General features: G+C 31.3%; 2 protein-coding genes across 2 annotated transcripts in view; one reads left to right on the plus strand and one right to left on the minus strand.

The window, feature by feature from the left end:
• Positions 1-16,915, minus strand: part of DNAJC14 (DnaJ heat shock protein family (Hsp40) member C14) — a 1,080,043-nt gene that overhangs the window by 350,334 nt on the left and 712,794 nt on the right. The window lies entirely within an intron of this gene.
• LOC126023048 (olfactory receptor 6C2-like) lies at positions 7,157-8,095 on the plus strand. Its single transcript, XM_049784101.1, has one exon. The coding sequence runs from the start codon at positions 7,160-7,162 to the stop codon at positions 8,093-8,095; it is 936 nt and encodes a 311-aa protein (XP_049640058.1). The 5' UTR covers positions 7,157-7,159.

The following is a 16,915-nucleotide window of genomic DNA, read 5'->3' on the forward strand; positions in this document are numbered from 1 at the left end:
AATAATAATGAGTACCATCTTCTGCTACAGAGACTGGCACACATCACAAAGAACAAGATCAATCAGTGCTGGTGGAGAGAAAGAACTCTCATTTACTGCTGGTGGGAATGCCATCTAGGCCATCATTTATGGAAAACAATATGGAGATTCCTCAAAAAACTGGACATTGAGCTCCCTTATGATCCAGCTATACCACTCCTGCGGATATAACCAAGGAACAAAAAAATACACTACAAAAATGTCTTCTCCACATATATGTTCATTCCTGCATTATTTACAATAGCCAGAATTTGGAAACAACCCAGATGTTCAACAAAAGATGAGTGGTTAAAAAACATTGGTACATATATACAATGGAATACTATGCAGCTGTCAGAAATAATGAAGTCATAAAATTTTCCTATAAATTGATGGACATGGAAACTATTATGATGAGTAAAATAAGTCAGAGGGTGAGAGATAGACACAAAATAGTGACAATCATAATGAAGCTTACCACAAAGAGTGGTGAGTGCAGTTAGAGAAATAACTACACTAACAACTATCAGGACAATGGTAGTGAGGGAAAAAAGTAGAATCCCTGTCTCAACAGGCAAGGGATGTGTAGGAGAAAGAAGATTTACAAAAGCAAATAAAACACCTCTCAGAATATCCAGATGAATTCTGAATATAATAAAGTGGGGGGCTGGAACATAGTACTGATGATAGAGAATTTGCCCTGCATGCAGCAAAATTTGTTCTCTTCCTCAATATTCGATTGGTCCCTCAAGTCCATCAGAAGTAATTCCTGAGTGCAGAGCCAGAAATGACTCTTGAGCACCATCACTGATGACCCAGGGACAAAACAAACAAAACAAAAATCAAGATAGAGTGAGTTTATTTCCTACTTCAAATTACACTATACAGAATAATAAAGTAAATCATATGTAAGTAGTAAAGATAGACCAACTTTACAATATTGAGTCTCCAGAGGTAAGTCCTGAGATTTATGAGTAGTTAATGTATGAGAAAGGAGCTGTATGAATGTCCTACAGAAAAGAATGACTTTCAAAAAGTGATTTGAGAAAATAGATTAGACATATATAAAAATAACCACATCACAAGCTATTCATAAATGAAAATTCAAAATTAATCAATATCCTTATGATTAATGTAAGGTTGATAAAATTCATTGAAAAAAACAGACAACTACTCTACATATGAGCCTCAGATTATTTTTACTAACTTTTTATTCAATCACTGTGAGATACAAAGTTATGAAGTTTCTCATGATTATGTTTTATTATTACAAAAATAATATTTAATCTCATAATTTAATTTCAATCACAAAGGTAACAAAAAATTGGAAGTATTTGTCAAATAAATATCTAATACCCAATATGATATTAAACACAAATTTCAATAACTAAAACAATAACTTTATCAAAAAGTAGGGGAGAGGAGACATTTTCCAAAGACAAATTTTATAACCTATAACAAATTTTATAAACCTATAAATCCCATTGGTGATGGGAATGTTGCACTGGTGATGGGTGGTATTCTTTAAATTACTGAAACCCAAATACAATCATGTATGTAATAAAGTTTGTTAAATAAAATAAATAAATAAATTGTAATTTTTATTAAAATTGAATATTTTATTTAATGATTTTATTTAATAGTTAATGATTTTATTAAAATTATTTAAAATTGTATCAGAGTAAATCAAATTGCAATAAAAATTAAAAATTTCCTCTTAAAAATTTTTTATTATTCAATATTATCAGCAAAAGAATAATGTTATCTCATTTCAGTGAGAAAGGTATGTTTCAAGAAGACGAGAAGTAATTAGTGTTGGTATGAATATGGTTAAAAAAGTAACTCTCAACAACTGTTGATAGGAGTATTGTCTAGTTTAGCCTTTATAAAAAAACAGTGGGGAAATTCTTCAGATAAGAAAAAATAGAATTGCTCTATAACACCTACATTTAATGTTGTGTTTAGAACAATATCTAGGTTATGGAAATAAGCCAAATGTCCAACAAAAGATAAATAGATAAAAACAAAACCTTTTGGTATCTATGCACCTTGGAATATTATGCTTCTATAAGAAAATTAAACAGTGACCTTTTTCTGAAACATAGATGGAGCTGTTGGATGTTATGTTAAGTGGAATAAATCAGAGGCAAAAGAACAAATACTGGATGATTTATCTGTGGAATCAGATAGATCAAAGAAATAGCATCAGATAATGAAAATTCATGTCCATAGACTTGCTTGTATTAAAAAACTTAGTAATAAACACTTGGTAGTGACAGGAGAATGCATATTAAACTAGAGGATACATAAAGACAATAAAGGGAGGGCGTGGGCATTTAAGTGGTGTACAAAAACTTTATACATCAATATCATAAACTTCAACATTATTTTAACTATATTATCTAACTAGTTTTATAATTTTAATAAATAATTCTAAATTTCAAAGTAAAATATATTTTAATTAAGAACTAATAGTAAATTGACTTTAAAATATGAAAAACAGTAATATATTAATAGTAATATATTAAAACAATTATATATTTATTAATAAATATTTATTTGTAATCTGAGGAATATTTAACATAGGCAATTATATGAATTTGTGGAGTTTATTTTTAAGTAATAGTATATATATTAAGTAATAGTATATATATCTGAAAAAATTGCCAGAAGTCTGTTAATATAATTAAACAAGTTAAATTATTTTATTTCTTTTCCTATTTTCTTTTATAATTAAGACTTTTCAAATATATAAATTATATAAGAAAGTAGTAACAAAAAATTTTCCCAAATAATATATTTTGGTTATGTGGTTATGAGTTGTGACAGAAAAGTAAGCTGAATTTTTTTTTTTAATGACTTAAATTGGACTTTTTCTACTGGTATATTTTTCTGTCTCCAAGGACATTTTCAACAAAGAAGTCAGAGTTAGCATAATGTTTCTCCATTTTTTTTAATTTAAATTGAACTTTTTCTACTGGAATATTTTTCTGTCTCCAAGGACATTTTCAACAAAGAACTCAGAGTTAGCATAATGTTTTTCCAGACTGAAGATTCTCTAATGATTTTAGGTTGAGTCACCAGAGACATTTTTGTTTATTCACTTAGTTGCATTTTATCAAATGAATCAAATGTAAAGCTAGTTATAGAAAATGTGATCAGAGACCTAAGGCATGACAATAGCAAACTTTTCTGAAACTGAACATTATACCTGATAGTCTCAAACTTCATAATTTATAGTTTTTTTGCTTTTAGTTAAGAATTAAAATAGTACAGCAAGACTTTTTTATTGGATTAATGAGACATGGATATTTAAGACAGATACCTTATTGCTTTTAATATGATATTGGGTTTATTTTTATGAAAAAGTTTTTCCAACTACTAATTTATGCATTTTAAAATCCCACATGTTTCAGTAACCAACATAAACTAAGATTGTCATAATGGTAAGTGATATAAAATTTGTCATTTATATTATATACTGTTTGTATGATTTTATTTTCTTGTACCATTCATTTTATTATGCTCTAAAAACATTTTTAAATTAGAAAATTTTAAATATATTACTGTGTTGTTCTATGTCTAAATTTTTCTTTTTTAGAATGCAGAAAATTTCTGGAATTCTGAATATTTATGCAAATGAATATGTTGATATAGAAATAGAATAAAATCTGATATTCAGAAATATATTGTCTGTACAATACTGTGATAAAAATATCAGATATATTCACAGATTTGTGTAATTATCTATCTCAATTTCCCAGAAGAATAACACATTGATTAAAGGCATATTTTTTCATTAGAGATTCCTATTCCAAATATTTCTTTGGAATAAAAAAGTCACCTTATACTTAGTCATTTTTTTAAAAAATCTTATACCTATGACACATTGAAATTTAAAAAAGCAATTATGGTTTAGATTAGAATATATATTGTGATACTACTATGTTTATTCAGTAATGTTAAGCAAATGTCCCCTGAGAGATTAGAATGAAGTTTGTAGGAAGGAAGAATAAGAACAAAAATATTTGTCCTATATCTCAATTTGATATAAAATAGCTGTTTAATATATCTTTTAGTTTCCTTAGAGTATTCTATCAGCATAGCATGAACCTAGTTCAGTTCATTTGTTGATTACTGAGATTCGATGCATTCTCAGCTCCAATAATAGTTAATCACAAGCTACATTAGTAAAATAACACATTATTTTACACATATAAAAGAATATATTTGATATTTATTGTTTGGCGACACATCCGGCAATTTTTTCAGTCTACTCCTAGTTGAATTTAAGGATTCATTTACAGCTGTACTGAGTCCTATGATCTTTATATCTAGCACATAAAAATATTTTAATTCCTATAATATCGTTAATCATCAATACCTTGAAGTAATCTGTTTAAGTTATTAACACAAACAGAATTAAAATGTTCCAGCCTTCTAGATTTAATAGCTCATATGCTAAAAGACAAAAATTGCATCAACAAATCTGATAAGAAGAAAAAAATAGAAAAGGTAGAATTTTTATTTTATATTAACAAATGGAAACAAAAAAAAGAATCCACTTAATTTAACAACAAATTACATGTAATAGAAAATGTAAATTAACATCAAATTGCTTCAGATTAGAAATTGAGATAAAAATGAAAATTGCTCTGTAGATATTAGATTGAAAACAAGGCATAGATAATTTTTGTTTGTTTTTTGAGTCACACCCAGCTGCTCTCAGGGGTTACTCCTGACTCTATGCTCAGAAATCATTCCTGGCAGGTTCGGGGGACCATATGGGATATCAGGATTCGAACCACCATCCTTCTGCATGCAAGGCAAACACCTTATCTCCTTGCTTCCATGCTATCTCTCCAGCCCCAAGGCATAGATAATTTTATACTAAAACTTTTTTTGAATAATTGATAGCATTTCTGTGAATGTATTAGTTGTGTGAGCTAAAATAGAAAGAAAAAGATCAAAAAAAGAGAAAGAAAAATATGCACTTTTAATAGTGCCTGTAATTTCATATTTTTAATGTAACCAGATAGCAAGTATTGTTTCTTTGGAGTACAGTGACAAAATTTAAAGAGCATATCATCATAAATTTTGGAAATTTTCTAGAAGGCTTCAATGGAGCTGAGGATCCAGGGAGATAGTATAGAATTTAATGCACTTGCCTTAATTTACCCAACCCCAGTTAATTCCAAGGTACCACATGATCCCCCCCCACCTTTCCAATGCAGTTCTAGGTGTCCCCCAAAGCCACAAATGTAGCCCTAGACATCACTGAGCATCACTGGTGTGGCCCTCATTTCCTTGAGCATTGGTTGACAAAGGGTCATCAATGAGCCACCACTTGACTCTTGAGACTGCTTGGGGAACCCCCCCAAAAAAAGACTAAGTGAAAACTGATAGAGGAATAGAAGTAACCTGGGTGAGTTAAATATCAAACACAGATGTTGATGTTCTGTGAGAAATATTTACTAAAATACCTGTTACATTGGATGTGCTCGAACAAATATAATTTATTTTTATTAAAAATAAAGCATCAGAAGAAAGAGTACATATAGAACATTAATACTATGTGTTAAAATAAATTTTGGGGGCCGGAGTGATAGCAAAGCATTAGGGCTTTTGCCTTACATACTGCCGACCTGAGATGGACCCAGGTTAAATCTCTGGCATCCCATATGGTCCCCCGAGCCTGTCAGGAGTGATTTCTGAACACAGAGCCTGGAGTAACCCCTGAGAACCTCCAGGTATGGCCCCAAGACCTAAATAAATAAATAAATATTTTTTTAGAATTACTAAAGAATAATTGGACTGGGCTGAAGTACAAGGTAAGTACAGCTTACCTTGAACACAGCCAACTCTAATTCTATTCTGGACAACCTAAATGGTTCCCTAATCCACTTCAGGAGCAATCAATGAGCACAGTCAGGAGTAACCCATAAACAGCTGGATGTGGCCTCTCTCCAAAACTATGACCATCTTAACAATATTTATTTTTAATTAATATATTTATTTAAACACCTTGACTACAAACATGATTGTGGTTGGATTTCAGTCAGGTAAAGAACACCCCTCTTCACCGGTGCAACATTCCCATCAACGTAAAGACAGGGTTTGTAAATTTACAAAGGGAATAAAAGTATAATGAGAAGTGAAGAGATAAATAGAAAGGTAAACTGGCTATAATGCATGATATTTGAAATATATTAATTACCTTAGTTTAAGAAAACAGAAATGGATACTGTACATAAGTATATTATCCCTTACCATCTTGTAACATAGGATTAGTGTTTATAAAAAAAGAAAAAGAAAGGTAGATAAAAGGGACTTATTATTATATGATAAACAAATTGAAATTTTAATATTCAGTATGTAGTATATCATATTTATTTTCAATGATGCACAACTGAAATATGAAATTATTGTGTACAATATTATTTCAACAAAAAAGTAGCGAAGAATTTTTTTCTCTACTAGATAATTTATTTTTCTAAAGTATTATTATATATCAGAAAACTTGAATTTACTATTTACAATAACTTCAAGTGTCTCTCCCAACTCTACAATTACAATATTTTGTTATGAAGACCTGGTGATGTGGAGCAGTAACAAAGTGTATGCCTTGTTAATTAAAAACCTGGGTTGTGTCTTTTTTTAACCTGAATATATCTAAATTCAACTTTATTATGTTTTTATTTTATTTGTTTGTTTGGAGACTTTACCTGACAATGCATTTGTGCTGCTACAATTTCTGTGCTTGGAAGTCACTCCAGCATTGTTTGGGGATATATTATGTGTTAGAACCCAGGGCCCCAACTAAATGTATTCAGTATCCTGAGTTATATCTGATTCTTAAGCTCAATTCTGCTATTATGAATATTTGTATATATATATATATACAAATATTTTTATATACATGCACTTATGCAGTTTTTGTCCTTATTTTAAATTTTTAAATCTTTAATAATAAGAAAATCATTAATATTATAGATTTTATACTGGTATAGATCATTAAATGTTACCTCTATCATAATATAGTGTATGTTTTATATATGTACCAGAATATTACAAATAATTATCTGAATATATGATAAAATGTCTCTATATTAGGTACAGATTTAGAAGTCACAAGTCAACAATGAGAAACCATACAGTAACAACATTCATTCTACTGGGACTGACAGATGACCCTCAGCTGAAAGTTATGATTTTTATTTTTCTCTTTCTCACCTATATTCTGAGTGTAACTGGGAACCTGACGATCATCTTCTTGGTACTGTTAGATTCCCATCTTAAAACAGCCATGTACTATTTCCTACAAAATTTCTCCTTTTTGGAAATTTCATTCACATCTGCTTGTATTCCCAGATATTTGTATAATATAGCAACAGGGGACAATTTCATTACCTACAATGCTTGTGCCTGCCAAGTCTTTTTTACTGACTTATTTGGTATAACTGAATTTTTTCTCCTTGCTGCCATGTCCTATGACCGCTATGTGGCCATCTGCAAACCCTTGCATTATGTAACCATTATGAGCAGCAGAGTCTGCAGAAGACTTGTCCTTGTTTGTTGGGTTTCTGGTTTATTTATTATAATACCACCACTTGGCCTTGGCCTAAATCTGGAATTTTGTGATTCAAATACCATAGATCATTTTATATGTGATGCATCTCCTCTTTTGAAAATATCATGTTCAAATACTTGGTACTTGGAACAGACGGTTTTAATCTGTGCTGTAGTGACCCTCATTATAACGCTCGTGTGTGTAATTCTGTCCTATGTTTATATTATTAAGACAATTTTAAGATTTCCTTCAATCCAGCAAAAGAAGAAGGCTTTTTCTACCTGTTCTTCCCATATGATTGTGGTTTCAATCACTTATGGCAGCTGTATTTTTATTTATATCAAGCCTTCAGCCAAGGAATCAGTAGCCATTAATAAAGGTGTGACCGTGCTCACAACTTCCATAGCTCCAGTGCTGAACCCTTTCATTTACACACTGAGGAACAAGCAAGTCAAACATGCTTTCAATAACTCAATCAAAAGAATCATGATATTTTCTAAGAAATAAGAGATAAATATATGATGAGCTTAATATATATAATCATAAAATTCCCTAAATAAATGTATTTATTTAAAAGCTTTTGTTACTCTTGGTCTAGTGATAACTTTATTCCAACATTATTCTGAGATAACTACATAAATATATATATACATATATATACACATATATATATGCTAACAGATTTAAAAAAAGTTTAAATCCTAGCCAGAGTGATAACACAAAGAACTGAAGTGCATGCCCACAGACAGAATCTTTTGGGTACAATCTGTTCCCTCCTTACCTTTGAGCACTACTGGTGCAAATCTGGTGGCCTTTAGCCCAGTATAGAAGCAAAAATTGTGGTTTTACCTCCAAATTAGCAATACTCAATGTTGCTATATAAATAAATATAAATATAAATAAATATATAAACAAATCAAAAGTATAATTTCACATTAAAACAATTGTAAGAAAAAATTATAGATTAGTACAATAGTATATTACTTATAAAAATATTGCTGTCATTTGTTTCTTCCAATTAGAAGACTTCTAATCAATTATTAAATGATTCATTAAATATAAATGTATGGGAAACCACTTTGGGCAGGTCCTGTTTTAGTCTTTTTCAGTTGAGAGAGGCAAGTTTTTATGGAAAGTATTGATACATTGAAAGAACATAAACAGCCATATCTCCAGAAATCTCACAATCTAGAAATTTGAATTTATAATCATACTCTGACGTCTAGTCTTCCATATTTTTCTCCCTCAAAACATTTTATATTTCATTGGATCACTTATTTTACTTAAGAATTCTATGAAAAACTAACTTCCTAAAAATATTAAATGAAAATATACAAGGCTATTCAACATTCACTCTTCAATATAGAAATTAAAAATAACTAAAATCAAATATATGTTATTAATTTTAATATTTTATTAATTACTTTATTTAAACAATTTATTTAAAACGGTTGTTCACAATATAGTATTTTTCACAGATACAAAGTTTTTATTTTTTATTGAATTATAAGTCTCACAGTTATATTAAGGTACATAGTGACAATTACTTAGGGAAATTCCCTAGCACCAATGTTGACCTCTTCGTCCCTGTTCTCCCCTTTCCCCTGGACTGCTAGTGTAACTGGTCCCCTTTATGTATAACTTGTTGTAGATTTCTATTCTGTTGTCATTCACTTTGGGTTTGGTATTTAGGTCTGATCATTATTTATTTCCACTCAATGTTCATGTGAATGTTTTCTCCTGGTACCATCCACTTTCTCCTGTTTTTTTTTTTTTTTCCTTAATTTACGAAGAAAAACAAAATGATTCAAGTTCTGTGGTTCTGTTGGGGAAAAAAGAGGGGAAAAAAGCTGGGAGGAATCTATGTAGGAGTTATCAATATCAATTTAAAGGAAGAAAAGGGAGAAAAAAGAACAGAAGAAGAAGAAGAAGAAGAAGAAGAAGAAGAAGAAGAAGAAGAAGAAGAAGAAGAAGAAGAAGAAGAAGAAGAAGGAGGAGGAGGAGGAGGAGGAGGAGGAGGAGGAGGAGGAGGAGGAGAAGGAGGAGGAGGAGGAGGAGGAGGAGGAGAAGAAGAAGAAGAAGAAGGAAGAAGAAGAAGAAGAAGAAGAAGAAGAAGAAGAAGAAGAAGAAGAAGAAGAAGAAGAAGAAGAAGAAGAAGAAGAAGAAGAAGAAGAAGAAGAAGAAGAAGAAGAAGAAAAGAACAAGAATTGACTAAAATCCAAGAGACACAATAAACGACTACTAACCAACAACATAAAAACTAGAAAAATATAAAACAGGGAAGAGGGGAAGGAGGGCTATATGTGTGATTTTGTGTATTTTTGCCTTTTTTTAAATTTTTTTGGAATAGGCACAGTAAGTATTTGGGGAAATTTGAAAGAGAATTCTCTTGGCCAAAGAGATACAGAGTTTCTCCACCCTTGACACATACTGTCATGGGAACAACTAAAAACTCCACATATGTTCATTATCGAACCCCAAAGTCTCTTTATGGTGCCAGAAAACATTCTGCTCAGTTGTGGCTAACAAAATCAGTACTCTGTAATTAGAGATCTTGTTATTTGCACAGGTCATAAAACGAAATCTAGGATAGAGTCTTTCTTTATGGTTCTAGAAGTTTTATTCCATCATGGTTGTTGTAGTCAGTTTTCCTGTAATTAGTGATCTTGGTTTTTGCACAGATTTTAGGATGAAGCCTAGGATATTCTTTATGGTTCCAGAAGTGCTACTCTGGTATTAGAGATCTTGATTTTTGTTCAAATCCTAGACTGAAGCTTAGGCTAGGGTCTTTTTTCTTTGGACCCAGGAAAAGTTCTACCTAGTTGTGATTGTCAAAGTTTGTCTTCTGTAATTAGTGATCTTGATATTGTGCATATCAAGGACTTAGTGTCTTCTGATGAAATTAAATATTAAAGAAAATTCACTTAAATTTTCAATGAAGTAATGTTTACCATTAAGGCATAAAAATAAAACCCAAATATCTATGTACTAAGAAATTGTTAAAGACATCATAAAACTTGTAGATAAAAACAGAAGTATTAAGATCCTTTGCATTAGTCTTAATATTTTTTAATTTGATAACTAAAGCAATTACAACAAAAGAAAAATAATGACTACATTAAACTAAAATCCATTTATGCAGCAAGATAAATAAAAAAATGAAGAGTTAATCTATTGAATTAAACAAAACACTTGTAAATTGTAGAAATGATAAGATAGTCTATGATGACCATAGGATGATAAATATAACTTATAACTTGATAATAAAATAACACTTATTGGAAAATGAACATCTGAACAATTTTAAAAGAAGTACAGATTTCTAAGTTTATAAAAGATAGTTAACATCTCTATGTCATAAAAATGGAATTTCTAAACAATGATATACCACTAATTTAAATGCAACAAACAAAAGGCAATGAAAAAGAGAAAAGGAGAAAACTAAACACTACTAATGGAATTGTAAGTTGGTACAGACATTGAAAAGCAATATGAAGAGTGCTTAAATAGTTTTGAGAATAAAAATAAGATATTTAGTTATTCAAACTCTTAATATTTATCTGAAAGTTATATAAGTGCTATGACAAAAATATATCTATTTATATTATTATTATAAAATATATTATTATCTATATTATATCTATCATTACTATAAAATTATTAATAATAATTATATATATCATATTATTATCTATATTATTATAATATATTATTATTGAAGCAGAATACACATCTCCATTAATAGAAAGATGATAGGGAAAATATATATGTATACTTAGGCATAACAAAATTTTACAAAGATATAAAAATAGGATCCATCATTTATGATAAGAATTAACTTTGGTGTATTGTACTATAAAAATTACTGAGACAATACAAATATTGTATGATCTTACATATACATGTAGTCTAAATAAAATTCACTTACAAGGAAAAGTAAAAATTGAAGGTTTCCATAGGCAGCAATAGATATTTGGTTTAATATGTAAAATGTTAAAAGTTCAATCCTCAATTAAAAAAACATGTTATAGAGATACACAGCAGTAACTCTAGTTAAAAATATATATTGTGGGGGCCGGAGAGATAGCATGGAGGTAAGGTGTTTGCCTTTCATGCAGAAGGTCGGTGGTTCTAATCTCGACGTCCCATATGGTCCCCCCGAGCCTGCCAGGAGCGATTTCTGAGCATAGAGCCAGGAGTAAACCCTGAGTGTTGCCAGGTGTGACCCAAAAACCAAATATATATAGTATTTGAAATTTGCTTATGCAAGCAATTTTTCTTGGTTTTGCCTCACACCTGGCAACACTCAGGGATTACTCCTGGCTCTGCACTCAGGAATCACTTCTGGTGATCCCACAGGGGATGCCAAGGATTGAACCTGGGCCAGTGCTGTACAAGGCAAGTGACCTACCTGATGTGGTATCTCTACAGTCCAAGAGAGCAAAAATTTTAACTTTTTTTTATCTCAAAAGTCCCTTGACAATTACACTTTATATTTATGTATGGTTCAGATTTATTTAGTAATAGTTTATCATAATACAAAAATACATAATACATAATACAAAAATATACAAATATATTTAATGATGAAGTATAAATAAAACTAATATATGATTTAATGTAAGTAATTCTTTAAAAGCCTCCAACACTTAAAAAGTTCTATTTTAATAAAACAATCACAAAATAAATATTATTTATTCTTGAATACTATCTGATTATAAACATGCTTTTTAATTTATTGTTACTATGATACACGATGACCACCACCAAAATGCCAAGACTCAACCATTATCATAAAAATCTTTCTCCCTTGCCTCTATACTTGGCATCCTTGCATAGCAATTCTGTTGACTATATCTCAGTGTTTGCTTTTATTAGACATTATCAATATTATTGCTTGTTTTTATACTGCATATATGAGAGAGATTAACAGATATTTTACTTTTAATATCTTAATTGCTTCACTTAGTATTACTTACTTCAATTCCATCCATTTTTCAACAAATAGTAAGACTTTATCTTTTTCCCAAAGCTGAATAGTATTTCTTCATGAATATATACCACAATTTGTTTATTTTTCATTTTCTGTTGGCACTTGTATAAACACATTTTTTTCTGCTGTCAAGTTATTTTCTGTTCAAATAATTTGGAAACAAACTAAATTTTAAAATTAAAAAATGCTCATTCTTAAAATCAAACTGCGTACATCATGAATATAATAAAACAGTTTCTCAAAAACTGTTAAATAAAAGCCAAAGAGTATAGTAAAGTGGCTACATATCATAACTAAAAGTAAATTATTTCTGGAATAAGTTACCATTGTGCTTACTGTATATATGGCTTAATATAAAAACTAACCACTATATATTATCAGCACAAGATTAGGGAGAATATATTTTATCATATCAAATAATGCAAAAATAATTTACATAAATATGATACTTTTTCAAGGTAAAAATTCTTACCTTGGAACAAAGTAGTAATTGTATATTTCAATACTGTTCTGTTACCACTTGAAAGTGAACCAGACTAAAACTCAAGAAGGAGATACTTATTATGAAGAAAGAAATGGAAAAGAAATATATATAGGAGATATAATAGGGCTTTTCATCCCAAAAGAAACTAATTAATTAACCAAATGGTTAATACACATTCTTCTCCAAAGCAAATAAACATTCTTCAAGAACGACCACATTCCAGGCCACAAAATAACTCCATAAATTCAAGAGAATAGAAACTGGATGCATTTAAAAGTGAATTATAAACGGAAACAAAGAATAAAATTAAAACCTGGAAATGAAACAACTGGCTACTGAGTGACCAGTGGTTCAGAGAGGAGATCAAAAGATTTCTGTAAGTAAGTAAAAATGAAGACACAAACTGTCAGAATTTTTGGAACATAGCAAAAACAAAAAATTTGTAGCTTTTCAGTCATTCATAAATAATGAATAAAAAGCCAAAATACATAACCATACGACCCAGCTATACCACTCCTAGGAATATACCCTAGGAACATAAGAATACAATACAAAAATCCCTTCCTTACATCTATATTCATTGCAGCACTATTTACCATAGCAGGACCCTGGAAACAGCCAAGATGCCCTTCAGCAGATGAATGGCTAAAGAAACAATGGTACATATACACAATGGAATATTATGCAGCTATCAGGAGAGATGAAGTCATGAAATTTTCCTATACATGAATGTACATGGAATCTATTATGCTGAGTGAAATAAGTCAGAGAGAGATGCGGCTTTCTGGGGACCCCGGCCAGCAGGGTGAAGGGGATGAATGCCGCAACTTATTCGTGGGTTCACTGAGGCCGACCCGATCTGAAATATCTGTGGAAAAATCTGTAGAGGTTAGAAAGAAGGCCTAAGTCTTGTACCTGATCAAAGGCAATTTTATTAAGGTGGGTAAGCGCTTATATATTTTTACACAAGGGGAGGCATGTCTCAAAAACTATTGGTCATTTCGAACCATCTTTTATCCAATTATATTCCAAGCATAGGCACATAACCAAAAATGAATAAAGGTACCAAACATTAAACTTATGGGGCATACAAGCATTTGTCAATTCAAACAAGCTTTTCACCAATTATATGCTTACTACAGATATTTGGCCAAAAAGGGAAAAAGGATAGCGTGTGCCTTGTTAAGCAAAGCCCATAGGAGGTGGGGAAGGGTAAAGGGGAAGGCATGACTCAATGACTGATCCTAGCAATCTTTAGCTTGACGGGAATCAGAGACATATAAGGAAATATTATCTAAATCTTGTCCCTGGCCTCATGGCCCTGTGGTTAGCACAAGGGGCTATGTTTTGTTGCAAGATTTCCTATTTGCTCATGGGCTAGGAACCTGCCGACAGTCACGTATGCAGCTCAGTGGAACTTTCCACAGAGATAGAGGCTAAGGTTGCTAGCATCCATTTTCTGTAGGCTAGAGAAGTCTCCCACAGAGAGAGAGAAAGACGCAGAATGGTCTCACTCATCTATGGGTTTTAAGAAAAATGAATGACATTCTTGCAATAATAACTTTCAGACACAAAAGAGAAAAGAGCTGGAAGTTACAGCTCACCTCATGAAGCTCACCACAAATAAGGATGAGTTTAGTTAGAGAAATAACTATGTTTTGAACTATCCTAATAATGAGAATGTACGAGGGAAAAGGAAAGCCTGTCTAGTGTACAGGCGGGGGTTGGGTGGGGAGGAGGGAGTTTGGGGACATTGGTGATGGGAATGTGCACTGGTAATGGGTGGTGTTCTTTACATGACTGAAACCCAAACACAATCATGTATGCAATAAAGTTTTTTAAATAAAAATATTTAAAAAATGTTCATAAGAAGCTGGTGGCACAATGGCAGAGTTTGCATTGCACACAGCTAACACACGATGAACCGCAGTTTGATCCCCGGGCGTTCCGTATGGTCCCCCAAGCTAGCAGAAATTTCTGAGTTCATAGCCAGGAGTAACTCTTGAGTGTCACCGGGTGTGGCCCAAAAAACAAACAAAAATAAATAAATAAATAAATAAATAAATAAATAAATAAATAAAAATGTTCATAAGAGAAGTTGGAGTGATAGCACAATGTTAGGGCATTTGTCTTAAAAAATTAAATAGAGACTTTACAAAAAAGAGTAAATTATAGCTAATATTCTTGATAATCATATATGCAAAAAGATTCTCAAAATACTAGCAAAAATAGTCAAAAAAAGTTATCAAGAATATAATACACCATTACTAAGAAGGATTCATTCCAAGGATGCAGCCAGGGTTTAATATGTGCAATTCAATCAATATAATAAACCATATCAGTAAAAAATGAACAAAAATCCTATGATCATAACAATAAATGCAGAGGAAGCATTTGAGAAGTCCAGTACCAGTTTATGATAAAAAGATAAACTCTCAATAAAATGGAAAACTGAATGAACTATCATCAATATAGTCAAAATTATTTACCACACGATAATGCCAAACATTGTACTCAATCAGAAAATATAAGAAAATATTTTCCTTTAAGAACTGACACAAGACAAGGTTGCTTCCACTCACCACTTTTTTTTAAATCATTTTATTGTGACCAAAGTGAATTACAAATCTTTCACAATAACAGTAATATTTAAGGTAGATGGTGACAATAAATCAGGGCCATTTCCACCGCCATTGTTGTCCTCCCTCCACCCCTATTCCCAGCATGCATCCCATATATCCCTCTCATGTACCTCCCTCCCATCTGCTAGTGTTAACTGTATATGGCTTGTTGTAGATTGGATATTGATTCTGTTGACATTGACTTTGGGTTTGGTGTTTGAGTCTGATCATTTTTTATTTCCACTCAATGTTCATACAACTGTTTGGTTGTTTGGTTTTGGTACCCTCCATTTCCCCCCCTCAATTCATGAGGCAGAACAAGATGATTCATGTTATGTGGTTCTGCTGCGGAGGCAAGAAAACAACAAAAAAAAAACCTGGAAGGATTCCTTCTAGCATTTATGAATATTGATCTAAAAGAAGAAAGGGAAAAAGAAGTAAAACAAAACAATACAAAAACAAAAACAAAGACAACAAAAAGAAGTATTAAAGAAAAAGGCACCCAGCTACTAAAAACAACCACAAGAATGAAAGTAAATTAAAAATTGAAATAATAAAAAGAAGAAAAAGAAAGAAAATAGAAAAGAGAAGAGAAAGAAAAAAATGGTGTTGCATTGTGCTTAATTTTTTTTCTTTTGCATAGGCAGTTAAGTATTGGGGAAATTAGACAGGGAATTTTCTTGGCCTAAAAGATACAAGGTTTCTTTGCCCTTGAAGTGTACTGCCATGGGAACTACTACAGGCTCCAAACACGCTCGTTTTCACACCCCAAGGTCTTACTATTGTGCCAGGAAACTTTCCACTCAGTTGTGTATGATGGTATCAGGTCTCTGTAGCTAAAGGTCTTTGCATTTGCGTAGGTCATAGGACGAAGCCTAGGATAGTCTTTCTTTACAGTTCTAGAAGTTCTGTTCCATTACTGTTGTTGTAATCAGTCTTTTGTAATTATTGGTCTTGGTTTTTTCTCAGATCCTAGGCCAAAGCCTAGGATAGAGTTTTTCAGAAGTTCTGCTCAGTCCTTGTTGTCAAAGTCAGACCTCTGGAATAAGAGATCTTGATTTTTGTATGAATCCTAGGCCAAGGCCTAGGTGAGTATTGTTCATATTGGTCCCATCCATTCACCACTTTTATTCAATATAGTACTGGAAGTAAATTCCATAGAATTTAGCCACGTAAAATATATCAAAGTCATTCAGATAGAAAAGAAAGAACTACAGAATTCACTGCTT

This window comes from Suncus etruscus, chromosome 11, assembly GCF_024139225.1.
Source record: "Suncus etruscus isolate mSunEtr1 chromosome 11, mSunEtr1.pri.cur, whole genome shotgun sequence".
NCBI lineage: Eukaryota > Metazoa > Chordata > Mammalia > Eulipotyphla > Soricidae > Suncus > Suncus etruscus.

Coding starts and splice junctions, on each gene's coding strand:
- LOC126023048 (XM_049784101.1), top strand. CDS start 7,160: ATGAGAAACCATACAGTAACAACATTCATTCTACTGGGACTGACAGAT.